This window comes from Oncorhynchus gorbuscha, linkage group LG14 (assembly GCF_021184085.1).
Source record: "Oncorhynchus gorbuscha isolate QuinsamMale2020 ecotype Even-year linkage group LG14, OgorEven_v1.0, whole genome shotgun sequence".
Classification (NCBI taxonomy): Eukaryota; Metazoa; Chordata; class Actinopteri; order Salmoniformes; family Salmonidae; genus Oncorhynchus; species Oncorhynchus gorbuscha.
This window is the reverse complement of record NC_060186.1, coordinates 68,764,670-68,780,735: the sequence shown is the minus strand read 5'-3', so window position 1 is coordinate 68,780,735 and position 16,066 is coordinate 68,764,670. Positions and strand designations below refer to the sequence as shown.

The following is a 16,066-nucleotide window of genomic DNA, read 5'->3' as shown; positions in this document are numbered from 1 at the left end:
TTGAGAGCGAGACAAAGCAGAGATAGCGAGAATGTTGAGAGCGAGACAAAGCAGAGATAGAGAAAATGTTGAGAGATAGACAAAGCAGAGAGGAGAGAGAGAGAGAGAGAGAGAGAGAGAGAGAGAGAGAGAGAGAGAGAGAGAGAGAGAGAGAGAGAGAGAGAGAGAGAGAGAGAAAAAAGGCTAGATGTCATGATCAGATGAGCTCCTGCTTTTATCAGCATTTTCTTAAAATAATATAGATACATTTTTTGTCAGGAACATATACAGGATGCTACCCTCTACAATATAACCCTCACTTCAAATCAAAACTCAAAACCTACAACCTAATTTTGGACGGAACTACGGAATAACCTTGAAGGTTTACAACTACCAAGGATTATTATTATATACAGCAAATTCTCTGGAAAACAACAGAAACCTGAAAACACCATCCAACCTGGAACTGAGTGAGTAATGTTTAGTCTGAAACAATATTTTATTTCCAAAAGCCAAGAAGAAAAATACACTACATTACTTTATAAGGACTGAACTTTAACATAATTCTACCAAGCTTGATACAGCTTCAATTAGCACTGACATGTCAAGTGAGAGGTGTCAAAGCCCTTTAGCCCTACAATCTAAGCTAGATGCCCTCAATCTCACACAAATCATCAAGGAATTCACCAGGTACAACCCTAAATCTGTAAACAAGGGCACCCCCATAGACCCCCATCATCCTGACCAACTGGCCCTCCAAATACACCTCCGCTGTCTTCAACCAGGATCTCAGCGATCACTGCCTCATTGCCTGTATCCGCTACGGAGCCGCAGTCAAACGACTACCCCTCATCACTATCAAACGCTCCCTAAAACACTTCTGTGAGCAGGCCTTTCTAATCGACCTGGCCCGGGTATCCTGGAAGGACATTGACCTCATCCCGTCAGTTGAGGATGCCTGGTCATTCTTTAAAATTAACTTCCTCACCATTTTAGATTTTTTTTTACCTTTATTTTTATTTAGATTTTAAATAGATAAGCATGCTCCGTTCAAAAAATGCAGAACTAAGAACAGATATAGCCCTTGGTTCACTCCAGACCTGACTGCCCTCGACCAGCACAAAAACATCCTGTGGCGGACTGCAATAGCATCGAATAGTCCCTGCGATATGCAACTGTTCAGGGAAGTCAGGAACCAATACACGCAGTCAGTCAGGAAAGCAAAGGCCAGCTTGTTCAGGCAGAAATTTGCATCCTGTAGCTCCAACTCCAAAAAGTTCTGGGACACTGTGAAGTCCATGGAGAACAAGAGCACCTCCTCCCAGCTGCCCACTGCACTGAGGCTAGGTAACACGGTCACCACCGATAAATCCATGATTATTGAAAACTTCAACAAGCATTTCTCAACGGCTGGCCATGACTTCCGCCTGGCTACTCCAACCTCGGCCAACAGCTCCGACCACCCGCAGCTACTCGCCCAAGGCTCTCCAGGTTCTCCTTTACCCAAATCCAGATAGCAGATGTTCTGAAAGAGCTGCAAAACCTGGACCCGTACAAATGAGCTGGGCTTGACAATCTGGACCCTCTATTCCTGAAACTATCCGCCGCCATTGTCGCAACCCCTATTACCAGCCTGTTCAACCTCTCTTTCATATCGGCTGAGATCCCCAAGGATTGGAAAGCTACCGCAGTCATCCCCCTCTTCAAAGGGGGAGACACCCTGGACCCAAACTGTTACAGACCTATATCCATCCTGCCCTGCCTATCTAAGGTCTTCAAAAGCCAAGTCAACAAACAGGTCACTGACCATCTCGAATCCCACCGTACCTTCTCCGCTGTGCAATCTGGTTTCCGAGCCGGTCACGGGTGCACCTCAGCCACGCTCAAGGTACTAAACGATATCATAACCGCCATCGATAAAAGACAGTACGGTGCAGCCGTCTTCATCGACCTTGCCAAGGCCCATATTCTTATCGGCAGACTCAGTAGCCTCGGTTTTTCTGATGACTGCCTTGCCTGGTTCACCAACCACTTTGCAGACAGAGTTGAGTGTGTCAAATCGGAGGGCATGCTGTCTGGTCCTCTGGATGTCTCTATGGGGGTGCCACAGGGTTCAATTCTCGGGCCGACTCTTTTCTCTGTATATATCAATGATGTTGCTCTTGCTGCGGGCGATTCCCTGATCCACCTCTATGCAGACGACACCATTCTATATACTTCCGGCCTGTCCTTGGACACTGTGCTATCTAACCTCCAAACGAGCTTCAATGCCATACAACACTCCTTCCGTGGCCTCCAACTGCTCTTAAACGCTAGTAAAACCAAATGCATGCTTTTCAACCGTTCGCTGCCTGCACCTGCACGACTGACTAGCATCAACACCCTGGATGGTTCCGACCTTGAATATGTGGACATCTATAAGTACCTAGGTGTCTGGCTAGACTGTAAACTCTCCTTCCAGTCTCATATCAAACATCTCCAATCGAAAATCAAATCTAGAGTCGGCTTTCTATTCCGCAACAAAGCCTCCTTCACTCACGCCGGCAAACTTACCCTAGTAAAACTGACTATCCTACCGATCCTCGACTTTGGCGATGTCATCTACAAAATTGCTTCCAACACTCTACTCAGCAAACTGGATGCAGTTTATCACAGTGCCATCCGTTTTGTCACTAAAGCACCTTATACCACCCACCACTGCGACCTGTATGCTATAGTCGGCTGGCCCTCGCTACATATTCGTCGCCAGAGCCACTGGCTCCAGGTCATCTACAAGTCCATGCTAGGGAAAGCTCCGCCTTATCTCAGTTCACTGGTCACGATGGCAACACCCACCCGTAGCACGCGCTCCAGCAGGTGTATCTCACTGATCATCCCTAAAGCCAACACCTCATTTAGCCGCCTTTTGTTCCAGTTCTCTGCTGCCTGTGACTGGAACGAATTGCAAAAATCGCTGAAGTCGGAGACTTTTATCTCCCTCACCAACTTCAAACATCTGCTATCTGAGCAGCTAACCGATTGCTGCAGCTGTACATAGTCTATCGGTAAATAGCCCACCCAATTTTACCTAACTCTTCCCCTTACTGTTTTTATTTATTTACTTTTCTGCTCTTTTGCACACCAATATCTCTACCTGTACATGACCATCTGATCATTTATCACTCCAGTGTTAATCTGCAAAATTGTAATTATTCGCCTACCTCCTCATGCCTTTTGCACACAATGTATATAGACTCTTTTTTTCAACTGTGTTATTGACTTGTTAATTGTTTACTGCATGTGTAACTCTGTGTTGTCTGTTCACACTGCCATGCTTTATCTTGGCCAGGTCGCAGTTGCAAATGAGAACTTGTTCTCAACGAGCCTACCTGGTTAAATAAAGGTGAAATCAAATAAAAACATAATAATGGCAGGAGAGTCACACAGTCTACTCCAACCACATGGAGACGCCTTAGAAGCTGCCTCCTGCTGTTCAGAGGTCATTCAAATACGGTACCCTGTGTATGTAAAGAATGATAAGGCAAGAGAAGATTACAAAATTAAGCTCCTTATGGAAAATCAAGAGACACTTTTTGCTGACTGTCACATTCTGACCTTAGTTCCTTTGTTTTGTCTTTGTTTTAGTTTGGTCAGGGCGTGAGTTGGGGTGGGCAGTCTATGTTCCTTTCTCTATAATTTGGGATTTCTGTGTTTGGCCTGGTATGGTTCTCAAACAGAGGCAGCTGTCAATCGTTGTCCCTGATTGAGAACCATACTTAGGTAGCCTGGTTTTCCCTGATTGAGAACCATACTTAGGTAGCCTGGTTTCACTTTTGAGTTGTGGGTGATTCTTTTCCGTGTCAGTGTTTGTTCCACACGGAACTGTTTCGGTTTTGTTATTTCACTTTGTCGTTTATTGTTTTGCTCAGTGTTCATTATTCTTATTAAACAATATGGACACTTACCATGCTGCGCATTGGTCCTCCGATCCTTTCTACTACTCCTCTTCGTCAGAATCACAATCGTTACACTGACTATAACAAAAATGGGAACATCAGCAACCTTATCTTCCACACAAACCATCCCCTGGCATGGCACAGTGCTATATTAGCACACTACCCCTTTATTAAGAGAGGGGGTGTTAACGAGGGGTGGAAACTCAGGATACTTGACAACGAGGACTCTGAGTCAGCTAATATAAATCTCTGGAACAGTAATGGTACAGGGCAACCCCAAACAGTTTCAGCTTGACTTTCACCTAATCAAAGAATTAGCCCAACAGGAGAAGCTCTCCCTTGAGAAAGATACCCCCACCCCGAGCGGGTCAGACCAGACCTCTTCATTATATAACCTCACAGACGAGCCACCCACAGCGGAAAGTCAACCCCCCAGCACAGAGTACTACCCTCTCATTGAAATTAAGGATACATTTACCCAGCTGGAGGTAAGGCAGGTGGAGCTGGAACAGCAGGTGATCACACTCCAGTCAGCACAAACCCAGACAACAGTCCAGCACAACAACACCTCCTTAACCAGACCCGGAGATCTGGAGGTGGAGAGAGACATATCTGCATTCTGGACAGTGGTAAGACAACTTCAACAGGAGAAAGAGCAGGAGCAGGAGAAGAACAGAGCATTAGAGGATAGGATCAGACTGCTGGAGGAGAGGTTGAGGGGGATATTGTGTGACTGAGAACAACCCACTAGAGAGGTGGCCACCCCCACAGAGAAGCCAGCAGAACAGCCCACCTCAGCACCCAACAAAAGTCTCGACACCACAGCACACCACACCAGACCCTGACCATTGCGTCGACATCACAGCAGAACAGACAAATCAAGCCCAGGGCTCTCACCCCCTCTGAGCACCCCCCCCCCCGTTAGCCACCCTGATAGCCCTTCTGACAACCCCCTCCCCACCGTTAGCCACCCTGATAGCCCTTCTGACAACCCCCCCCCCCGTTAGCCACCCTGATAGCCCTTCTGACAACCCCCCCCCGTTAGCCACCCTGATAGCCCTTCTGACAACCCCCCCCGTTAGCCACCCTGATAGCCCTTCTGACAACCCCCCACCCCCACTGAGAACATACACAAGACACAAGACACAGTCCTTATGGACTCAAATGGGAAATATACACAAGAAAAAAAAACGTTTTCCCAAATGCAGTGTGTCTAAACTCTGGCGTCCAAACACCCAGCGCGCCCTAAACCTACTGTCTGAGGACCAACTAGGTTCACCTAGCCACATAATAATACACACAGGCACACACTACCTGAAAGCACAGCAGGAAAGGGTGGCCACAGCACTGAAGGGAGTGATTGAAAAAGCTTCTTCTACTTTCCCCAACTCACAAGTGGTTATCTCCACCCTCCTACCACGAAAAGACTTCCCCCCTGCCACAATACAGCGGGTAAACGCAAGTATTTCCCGTGACTGTGCCTCAAAACCAAATGTTTTCCTGGCCCACCACTCCACCCTGGACTTGAACAGCCTCTATGACCAGGTCCACTTCTACAAAGCAGCAGTGACCACCTTCGCCCGGACTCTAAAGGACATCGCTCTCAAATGTATCCCCAACACTTCACACAGGAGCAACAAATCAATAGACACCCCGCCCAGACCAGCGAGACACCCTCCCAAACCTGCTGGACCCCCCCCCCCCCCGGACCTACACATAGAGGACCCACGCCAAGAGGACTTACATCCAGACCACAGCACCACCAGCCACATCCACACCCCCACCCTAACCAATCAACACCCCCCCACGTCAACCATGCCCACACCCCATTTAGGCCCCTTCAGATCAGAACTATGCCCCTCCTGCCCACCCCATGCACCCCACTCCCGCAAAGAGGGCCTCAACATGAAAGTCACACATACGTCCAGGCAGTGAGCGGGCAAACAGGCCCAACCCCCACTCTTACACTAGCCCAAGCCAATGGCATGTACCAGATGCTCAGCAGGCTCTGCTCAGACTTACTCGTCTGAGGCCAAACCACACAACCAACAACTTTGGACACTTTATGGAACACAAAGCCTTCACTATATCATCCTGGAATATCCAAGGCCTGAGGTCTTCTGCCTTTGGCCTAAAGAGCAGGAACCCGGACTTCACCAAAGAAATCGGTAATACAGACATTGTCATCCTGCAAGAAACCTGGTATAGAGGAGACGGAGACACTGGTTGCCCTCTAGGTCACAGAGAGCTGGTAGTCCCATCCACCAAACTACCAGGTGTGAAACAAGGAAGGGACTCAGGGGGTATGCTAATTTGGTATAGAGCAGACCTAACTCACTGTAACGACTTCCACCGAAGTTGTTCCCTCTCCTTGTTCGGGCGGTGTTCGGAGGTCGACGTCACTGTCTTTCTAGCTGCTATCGATCCATGTTTAATTTTTCCTTTTGTTTTGTCTGTTTTACACACCTGGTTCCCATCTCACGATTGTGTTCCTTATTTAACCCTCTGGTTTCCCTTTCTGTTTTGTGCGTGATTGTCTTTCGTGTGTTGGAGTTCGTATCCTGTTTTGTCTTTGTTTTATAACAGGATTTTTGTTCCGTTCTCGGGTTGAGTAAATACAGTGGTTTTACTCTTACTTGTGTCCATTGCCTGACTCCTTCATATCCTCTAGATAGACTCTGACACTCACTCCATTAAATTAACCAAAGCAGGAACATTTTACATTTGGCTACAAATTCAAAAGGAAATGATCTTAACAGAGAAAAATGTCCTCCTGTGTGCTACCTATATCCCCCCAATAGATTCCCCATACTTGAATGAAGACAGCATCTCCATCCTGGTGGGGGAAATCAATCATTTCCAGGCCCAGGGACATATACTAGTCTGTGGTGACCTAAATGCCAGAACCGAACATGAACCTGACACCCTCAGCACACAGGGGGACAAACACCTGCCTGCAGGTGACAGCATTCCCTCCCCCATATTCCCCCCTAGGCACAACTATGACAACATAACCAACTAAAATGGGTCACAACTCCTGCAGCTCTGTCACACGCTGGGTGTGTACATAAGTCAATTGTAGGCTTTGAGGGGACTCCTATGGTAGGTACACCTATAGCTCATCTCTTGGCACTAGTAATGTAGATTACTTTATCACTGACCTCAACCCAGAGTCTCTCAGAGCCTTCACAGTCAGCCCACTAACACCCCTATCAGACCACAGCAAAATCACAGTCTACTTGAACAGAGCAATACTCAATCATGAGGCATCAAAGCCAAAGGTACTGAGTAGCATTAAGAAAAGCTACAGATGGAAGGAATGCAGTTTGTAAACCTACCAAAAAAACAATTAGGCAACAACAAATTAAATCCCTTTTAGTCAATTTCCTGGGTAAAACGTTCCACTGTAATAGTGAAGGTGTAAACTTGGCAGTAGAAAATCTTAACATTATATTTGACCTCTCAGCTTCCCTATCAAATCTAAAATTCTCAAATAGAAAACCGAAGAAAATGAACAACAATGACAAATGGTTTGATGAAGAATGCCAAAATCTAAGAAGGAAATTGAGAAACCTGTCCGGGACTCCAAAAATTTAGAGTCCCGGAAAACATGAGTCTACGCCTTTACTATGGTGAATCACTAAAACAATACAGAAATACACTACGGAAAAAGAAGGAACAGCACATCAGGAATCAGCTCAATGTAATTGAAGAATCCATAGACTTGAACCACTTCTGGGAAAATTGGAAAACACTAAACAAACAACACGAAGAGTTATCTATCCAAAATGGAGATGTATGGGTAAACCACTTCTCCAAAATGGAGATGTATGGGTAAACCACTTCTCCAAAATGGAGATGTATGGGTAAACCACTTCTCCAAAATGGAGATGTATGGGTAAACCACTTCTCCAATCTTTTTGGCTAAGAATAATAAATAAAAACATATACAGGATCAAATACAAATCTTAGAATCAACTATTAAAGACTACCAGAACCCACTGGATTCTCCAATTACCTTGAATGAGCTTCAGGACTAAATAAAAACCCTCCAACCCAAAAAGGCTTGTGGTGTTGATGGTATCCTTAATGAAATGATCAAATATACAGACAACAAATTCCAATTGGCTATACTAATACTCTTTAACATTATACTTAGCTCTGGTATCTTCCCCAATATTTGGAAGCAAGGACTGATCACCACAATCCACAAAAGTGAAGACAAATTTGACCCCAATAACTACCGTGGGATATGCGTCAATAGCAACCTTGGGAAAATCCTCTGCATTATCATTAACAGCAGACTCGTACATTTCCTCAATGAAAACAATGTACTGAGCAAATGTCAAATTGGCTTTTTACCAAATTACCGTACAACAGACCATGTTTTCACCCTGCACACCCTAATTGACAACCAAACAAAACAAAGAAAAAGTCTTCTCATTTTTTGTTGATTTCAAAAAAGCCTTCGACTCAATTTAGCATGAGGGTCTGTTATACAAATTGATGGAAAGTGGTGATGGGGGTAAAACATACAACATTATAACATCCAGGTACACAAAAAACATGTGTGAAAATAGGCAAAAAAAACACACAAATTTCTTCCCACAGGGCCGTGGGGTGAGACAGGGATGCAGCTTAAGCCCCACCCTCTTCAACAGATATATCAACAAATTAGCGCAGGCACTAGAAAAGTCTGCAGCACTCTGCAGCACCTCACTCTCCTAGAATATGACGTCAAATGTCTAATGTTTGCTGATGATCTGGTGCTTCTGTCACCAACCAAGGAGGGCCTACAGCAGCACCTAGATATTCTGCACAAATTCTGCCAGACCTGGGCCTTGACAGTACATCTCAGTAAGACCAAAATAATGGTGTTCCAAAAAAAAGGTCCAGTTGCCAGGACCACAAATACAAATTCCATCTAGACACCATTGCCCTAGAGCACACAAAAAACTATACATACCTTGGCCTAAACATCAGCACCACAGGTAACTTCCACAAAGCTGTGAACGATCTGAGAGACAAGGCAAGAAGGGCATTCTATGCCATCAAAAGTAACATAAAATTTGACATACCAATTAGGAACTGGCTAAAAATACTTGAAATAGTCATAGAGCCCATTGCCCTTTATGGTTGTGAGGTCTGGGGTCCGCTCACCAACCAAGACTTCACAAAATGGGACAAACACCAAATTAAGACTCTGCATGCAGAATTCTGCAAAAATATCCTTCGTGTACAACGTAGAACACCAAATAATGCATGCAGAGCAGAATTAGGCCGATATCCACTGATTATCAAAATCCAGAAAAAGAGACGTTCAATTCTACAAACACCTAAAAGGAAGCGATTCCCAAACCTTCCATAACAAAGCCACCACCTACAGAGAGATGAACCTGGAGAAGAGTCCTATAAGCAAGCTGGTCCTCGGGCTCTGTGTTGTCTGTTTGTGTTTGTGAACAGAGCCCCAGGACAGCAGCACAATTAGACCCAACCAAGTTATGAGAAAACAAAAAGAGAATTACTTGACACATTGGAAAGAATTAACAAAAAAAACAGAGCAAACTAGAATGCTATTTGGCCCTAAGCAGAGAGTACACAGTGGCAGAATACCTGACCACTGTGACTGACCTAAACTTAAGGAAAGCTTTGACTATGTACAGACTCAGTGAGCATTGCTATTGTTTATTTCACTTTTGTATATTATCTACCTCACTTGCTTTGGCAATGTTAACACATGTTTCCCATGCCAATAAAGCCCCTTAATTTGAATTGAGTGAAGTGGATACTAATTTCTCCTCCTTCTTGGCCCTCCTTCTGCAGCCCACACTGTCTTTAAGAGGAGATGAATGTACAGAACATGGAATATCCCCATGGCGCTCTAGTGATTATTATGGTGATGATGGCGATGATGATGCTGGTGATGATGATGAGGATGATGGTGATGGTTCGCACAGAGACGGACTGCCACAGAGCAAGACCATGTCCTCACAGAGAGGTCACTCTCTCACTGTCGCCTCCACAAAGGGGTATGATCACAAGAGAGAGACATGGGTAAGAGAGAGTAAGAGAGAGAGAGAGAGAGAGAGAGAGAGAGAGAGAGAGAGAGAGAGAGAGAGAGAGAGAGAGAGGCAACTGAAATCATCGATCCATTCCAGGCTGTCTGAAAAAGCCAAGGGCTCCACTCCATCGTGCCCACAGTGCATATATTTCTCCCACAGCCTCAGATGCTGTGCTGCTCTCCTGGCTGTGCCTGGCCCTCCACAGTGTAATGAATGGGACACATAATCACAGGATGCTAGGCCAGGCTTCATTATTCTGTGATAAGCAAAGCAGCAATGCCTAAATCAAGTGGCATAGAAAGGCATCTGACACCTAGCCTTGTGGATGAGGGCTCTGACTCATTGCTGACTGGATCAGACAAGGGCCCACTTTTCACTTAACTGACTAATATCCTTAGGTGTGGTAGAGAGGTGTGGTAGAGAGAGATAGAGAGGTGTGGTAGAGAGAGACAGAGAGAAGGTGTGGTTGACAGAGAGAGAGAGAGAGAGAGAGAGAGAGAGAGAGAGAGAGAGAGAGAGAGAGAGAGAGAGAGAGAGAGAGAGAGAGAGAGAGAGAGAGAGAGAGAGAGAGAGAGAGAGGTGTGGTAGAGAGAGAGAAGGTGTGGAATAGAGAGAGAGAGGTGTGGTAGAGAGAGAGGTAGAGAGGTGTGGTAGAGAGAGAGGTGTGGTTGACAGAGAGAGAGAGTGACAGACAGCAACGCAGCACCCGAGACCTGCTGGGGAGTGTGGGTGAGGATGAGTCTGGGCTGCAGCCCTCCCTACCTGGGAGAGGAGATCCTGGGGTTTGCCTTCCCAGGCCGTGGGGCATCTCCCTGCAGCGCGTGGACAGGTTGAGGATGGCCGTCGCGGCCATGTGAGCAGCCTCTGTATCCTGTGTGTAGTCAAAGCTGCTCTTACTGCAGGTGCTGCTGGCGCTGCTGCCGCCCCCTCCTCCTCCCCCTCCGCAGCTCAGACTGCTGCTGCTGGGAGCGTATCTGCTCGTCGTGCTGCTGGGAGCGTATCTGCTCGTCGTGCTGCTGGGAGCATAGCTGCTAGTCGTGCTGCTGGCTGGGCTCTTACAGTAGTGTTTGGCTGCAGGGAGGGAGCACAGTGGACAGTTCATACACATACATACTTAACACAACATACGGAACACGACATACGGAACACGACATACGGAACACGACATACGAAACACGACATACGGAACACGACATACGGAACACGACATACGGAACACGACATACGGAACACGAAATATGGTACACGAAATACGGAACACGACATACGGAACACGACATACGGAACACGACATACGGAACACGAAATACGGAACACGACATACGGAACACGACATACGGAACACGAAATACGGAACACGACATACGGAACACGACATACGGAACACGAAATACAGAACACGAAATACGGAACACGACATACGGAACACGACATACGGAACACAAAATACAGAACACAAAATACGGAACACGACATACGGAACACGAAATACGGAACACGACATACGGAACACGAAATACGGAACACGAAATACGGAACACGACATACGGAACACGAAATACGGAACACGAAATACGGAACACGACATACGGAACACGACATACGGAACACGAAATACGGAACACGAAATACGGAACACGACATACGGAACACGACATACGGAGCACGACATACGGAACACAAAATACAGAACACAAAATACAGAACACACATGAAGGACAAAACATTATACATGTACACACACTCATACAGTACATGTATACAGTACATGTATACAGAACACACATACAGAACACACATACGGAACACACATCCGGAACACACATACGGAACACTCATACGGAACACCCATACAGAACATGTATACAGAACACACATACAGACCATGTATACAGAACACTCTTACAGAACATGTATACAGAACACTCATACAGAACACACATACAGAACATGTATACAGAACACTCTTACAGAACATGTATACAGAACATACATGCAGAACACTCATACAGAACATGTATTGAGAACACTCATACAGAATATGTATACAGAACACATATACAGAACACTCATACAGAACACTGATACAGAACACTCATAGAGAACACTCATACAGAACACACATACAGAACACTGATACAGAACACTCATACAGAACACTCATACAGAACATGTATACAGAACATGCATACAGTAACAGACAATAATGATACTGAAGCAGAAGGCCAGATTTTACCCCCCAAAAAGAACAATATGAAATGGAGGTGTATAGAAAGACATGACATATACATTTAGAGGACACAGACAGACAGACAGACAGACAGACAGACAGACAGACAGACAGACAGACAGACAGACAGACAGACAGACAGACAGACAGACAGACAGACAGACAGACAGACAGACAGACAGACAGACAGACAGACAGACAGACAGACAGACAGATAGATAGATAGATAGATAGATAGATAGATAGATAGATAGATAGATAGATAGATAGATAGATAGATAGATAGATAGATAGATAGATAGATAGATAGATAGATAGATAGATAGATAATTACTAACACCTACAGGGAAGTCTTTCAATGGAAGGTTTGCTCCATGGTGAATGCTGTGTGAGAGCAAATGATTGTGCTCTTGGTTGGAGAAAGAGGAGAGGGCGACAGAGATGGAGAGCACGAGGAGAGAGCTAGAGGGAGAGAGAGAGCGCGCAAGCAAGAGGGATGGGAGTGGTGTGAATATGGTCTTGGCAGTAAGGGTTTGCAGGCAGCAGAGTGTGTGAGCGAGCGGGGAATGCAGAAGCCCTGAACACATCCACATTACAGGGAGCTGACACAAAAACCTTCCAACCAGCAGCTCCAAAATGAATCAAACAAATGGGTTGTGTTCTATGTTCATCTCCAATCCAGATTGGGGTTTGTTCTCTCTAATTGTGAAGTATGCAAAATCAAATTGATGGAAATAAAAACATTGGTTTTAGGCATGCACATGTACTGTATTTCAATAGTTCATCTGCATTGTATAAGTGTCGAGTCTATCGCTAGTTCAACATATTTACAACATTGTCAAAGCACAGATCTAGAATCTGGGAATAATGTGTGTGTGCGTTCGTGTGTGTGTGTTCGTGTGTGTGTGTGCCAACATGCGTGCGTGCATGCATCAGAGAGCACAAGCAGTCGTTCCCTACCATCATATCCTTTGGGTGAGTCGTCCGTGTCCCGTCCGTGGGCCTTGGGGGCCAGGCCTGTCTTCCCCCTGCTGTAGACGTGGTGCTGGCTGTCGTAGCCTTGGCCGTAGTCGAAGCTGGTCTTGGAGTACTTCTCCAGCTCCTTGGCCAGGTTGGAGCGCGGCGTGCTGGTGGACACGTTATTTTTGTAACCGTACTGTGGGATCTCCAGCTGTTTCACAAAGCACATTGGCCTGGAAGATAACCATGGACAGGGGGGGGCGTGTTTGTGTACACGCGGTGAGAGCGGTCTGACTGTCTGACTGCATGGTGTACGTCCTCACTGAACCACTAGGGGGACTTCATTTGTAAGAGCATGAATCATAAGCGCTGCTACGGTAGGCATTCTATTGTTCTTTCTACATCTACATGAAGTAGGATTTGAAAGCAGAGAGAGTGATGGAGGCCAGTGTTTACATTCACGGCTACAGGGAATGCACTGGGATGAGCGGGGAGGCTGGGGGAGTGGTGGTCATGTGATGAGGGTGTGAGTGAGTACCTCAGCACACGATCTGAAGCCTGGCTGGACTTGGGGCCCCCGTCACATGGGATGTGCTTCTCTTGGACTTTAACCATCTTCTCTGCAGCGGCGATGGGGCACCCCGAGAGACTGCAACAGCATTCATACAATGGAGTGAGGCCTAATTAGCCAGAACACACTCACACATGCACACACACAAACACATGTACTGTATGCTCGCACGCACACACACACACACACACACACACACACACACACACACACACACACACACACACACACACGCACGCACGCACGCACGCACGCACGCACGCACGCACGCACGCACACACACACACACACACACACACACACACACACACACACACGCACACACGCACACACACACACACAACCCACTTGCACAGACACATAAACACCCCCCCCCACACACACACGTGCCTACACTCTGCCTCTCCGATAACAGACACATCCTATCAATCAACTAAATTTGGCTTTGATTTAAACAGAATTGCACATTTTAAGCTATAAAATGGAGCCCCACGTATGAATTATGTATTTCCTATGGCCTAGTTTTTTATTGCAAAGCCGGAGCTTTGCAGATACATATTATTGGCTGCCTGGGCATGAGGGGCTGCTGAGCTTCAGAGAGATCCCCTCATCTAGATACTGCAGTCCTTTCAGAGGCATTCTGGGTAGGCTCAGTGGGGAGAACTGATTAACCACCTTGCCAGCTACTGTACTCCCTTCTCTCCTCCACACCTCCTCTACATGACTTCCCCTGTTGTCCTCTCCTCCTCTTCTCCTCTCCCCCTCTCATCCTCACCTCCTCTACATGCCTTCCCCTGTTGTCCTCTCCCCCTCTCCCCCTCTCCCCCTCTCATCCTCACCTCCTCTACATGCCTTCCCCTGTTGTCCTCTCCCCCTCTCCCCCTCTCCCCCTCTCCCCCTCTCATCCTCACCTCCTCTACATGCCTTCCCCTGTTGTCCTCTCCCCCTCTCCCCCTCCCCTCTCCCCCTCTCCCCCTCTCATCCTCACCTCCTCTACATGCCTTCCCCTGTTGTCCTCTCCCCCTCTCCCCCTCTCGCCTCTCATCCTCACCTCCTCTACATGCCTTCCCCTGTCGTCCTCTCCCTCTCCCCCTCTCTCCTCTCGTCCTCTCCCTCTCCCCCTCTCGCCTCTCATCCTCTCCGCCTTCCCCTCTCGTCCTCTCCTCCTCTCCCCCTCTCGCCTCTCGTCCTCTCCTCTACATGCCGTCTCCCCTCGTCCTCTCCTTCTCTCCCCCTCTCTCCTCTCGTCCTCTCCTCTACATGCCTTCCCCTGTCGTCCTCTCCTCCTATCCCCCCTCTCGCCTCTCGTCCTCACCTCCTCTACATGCCTTCCCATCTCGTCCTCTCCTCCTCTCCCCCTCTGCCCTCTCCCCTCTCTCCTCTCATCCTCTCCTCTACATGCCTTCCCCTGTCGTCCTCTCCTCCTATCCCCCTCTCGCCTCTCGTCCTCACCTCCTCTACATGCCTTCCCATCTCGTCCTCTCCTCCTCTCCCCCTCTGCCCTCTCCCCCTCTCTCCTCTCGTCCTCTCCTCTACATACTTTCCCCTGTCGTCCTCTCCTCTTCTCCCCCTCTCGTCTCTCGTCCTCTCCGCCTTCCCCTCTCGTCCTCTCCTCCTCTCCCCCTCTCTCCTCTCGTCCTCTCCTCCTCTCACTCTCTCTCCTCTCGTCCTCTCGTCCTCTCCCCCTCTCTCCTCTCGTCCTCTCCTCCTCTACACGCCTTCCCCTGTCGTCCTCTCCTCCGCTCCCCCTCTCTCCTCTCGTCCTCTCCTCCTCTCACCCTCTCTCCTCTCGTCCTCTCGTCCTCTCGTCCTCTCGCCTCTCATCCTCACCTCCTCTACATGCCTTCCCCTGTCGTCCTCTCCTCCTCTCCCCCTCCCGCCTCTCGTCCTCTCCGCCTTCCCAAGTCATCCTCTCCTCCTACCCCCCTCTGCCCTCTCCTCCTCCTCTTCTTCCCCCTCTCCATCTCTCATACTCCCCCCTCTTCCCCTTACCTCCTCTCCTCCTCTACCCTCTCTCCACCTCTCGCTTTCTCCTCCTCTTCTTCTCCTTTCTCCCTCAAATGTTCACCTTATAAGATGCCTCTTCATACACATACAAACCAGTCACTCTCACATACAAACAGGTCACTCTCACATACAAACCAGTTACTCTCATATACAAACCAATTACTCTCACATACAAACCAGTCACTCTCGCAAACAAACCAGTCACTATCGCATACAAACCAGTTACTCTCACATACAAACCAGTCACTCTTACATACACACCAGTCACTCTCACATACAAACCAGTCACTCTCACATACAAACCAGTCACTCTCACATACAA

At 47.4% G+C, this 16,066-nt stretch overlaps 1 protein-coding gene across 1 annotated transcript in view; it reads right to left on the bottom strand.

Annotated features, from left to right (window-relative positions):
- LOC123995338 (myelin transcription factor 1-like protein) overlaps positions 1–16,066 on the bottom strand; it is a 120,495-nt gene that overhangs the window by 30,765 nt on the left and 73,664 nt on the right. The window contains exons 11-14 of the mRNA XM_046298885.1: positions 13,705–13,815; positions 13,167–13,399; positions 10,765–11,047; positions 1,421–1,448 (exon numbers count right to left, since the gene is read on the bottom strand). Coding sequence (XP_046154841.1) covers positions 1,421–1,448; positions 10,765–11,047; positions 13,167–13,399; positions 13,705–13,815 — 655 coding nt within the window. The remainder of the gene's footprint in view (positions 1–1,420; positions 1,449–10,764; positions 11,048–13,166; positions 13,400–13,704; positions 13,816–16,066) is intronic.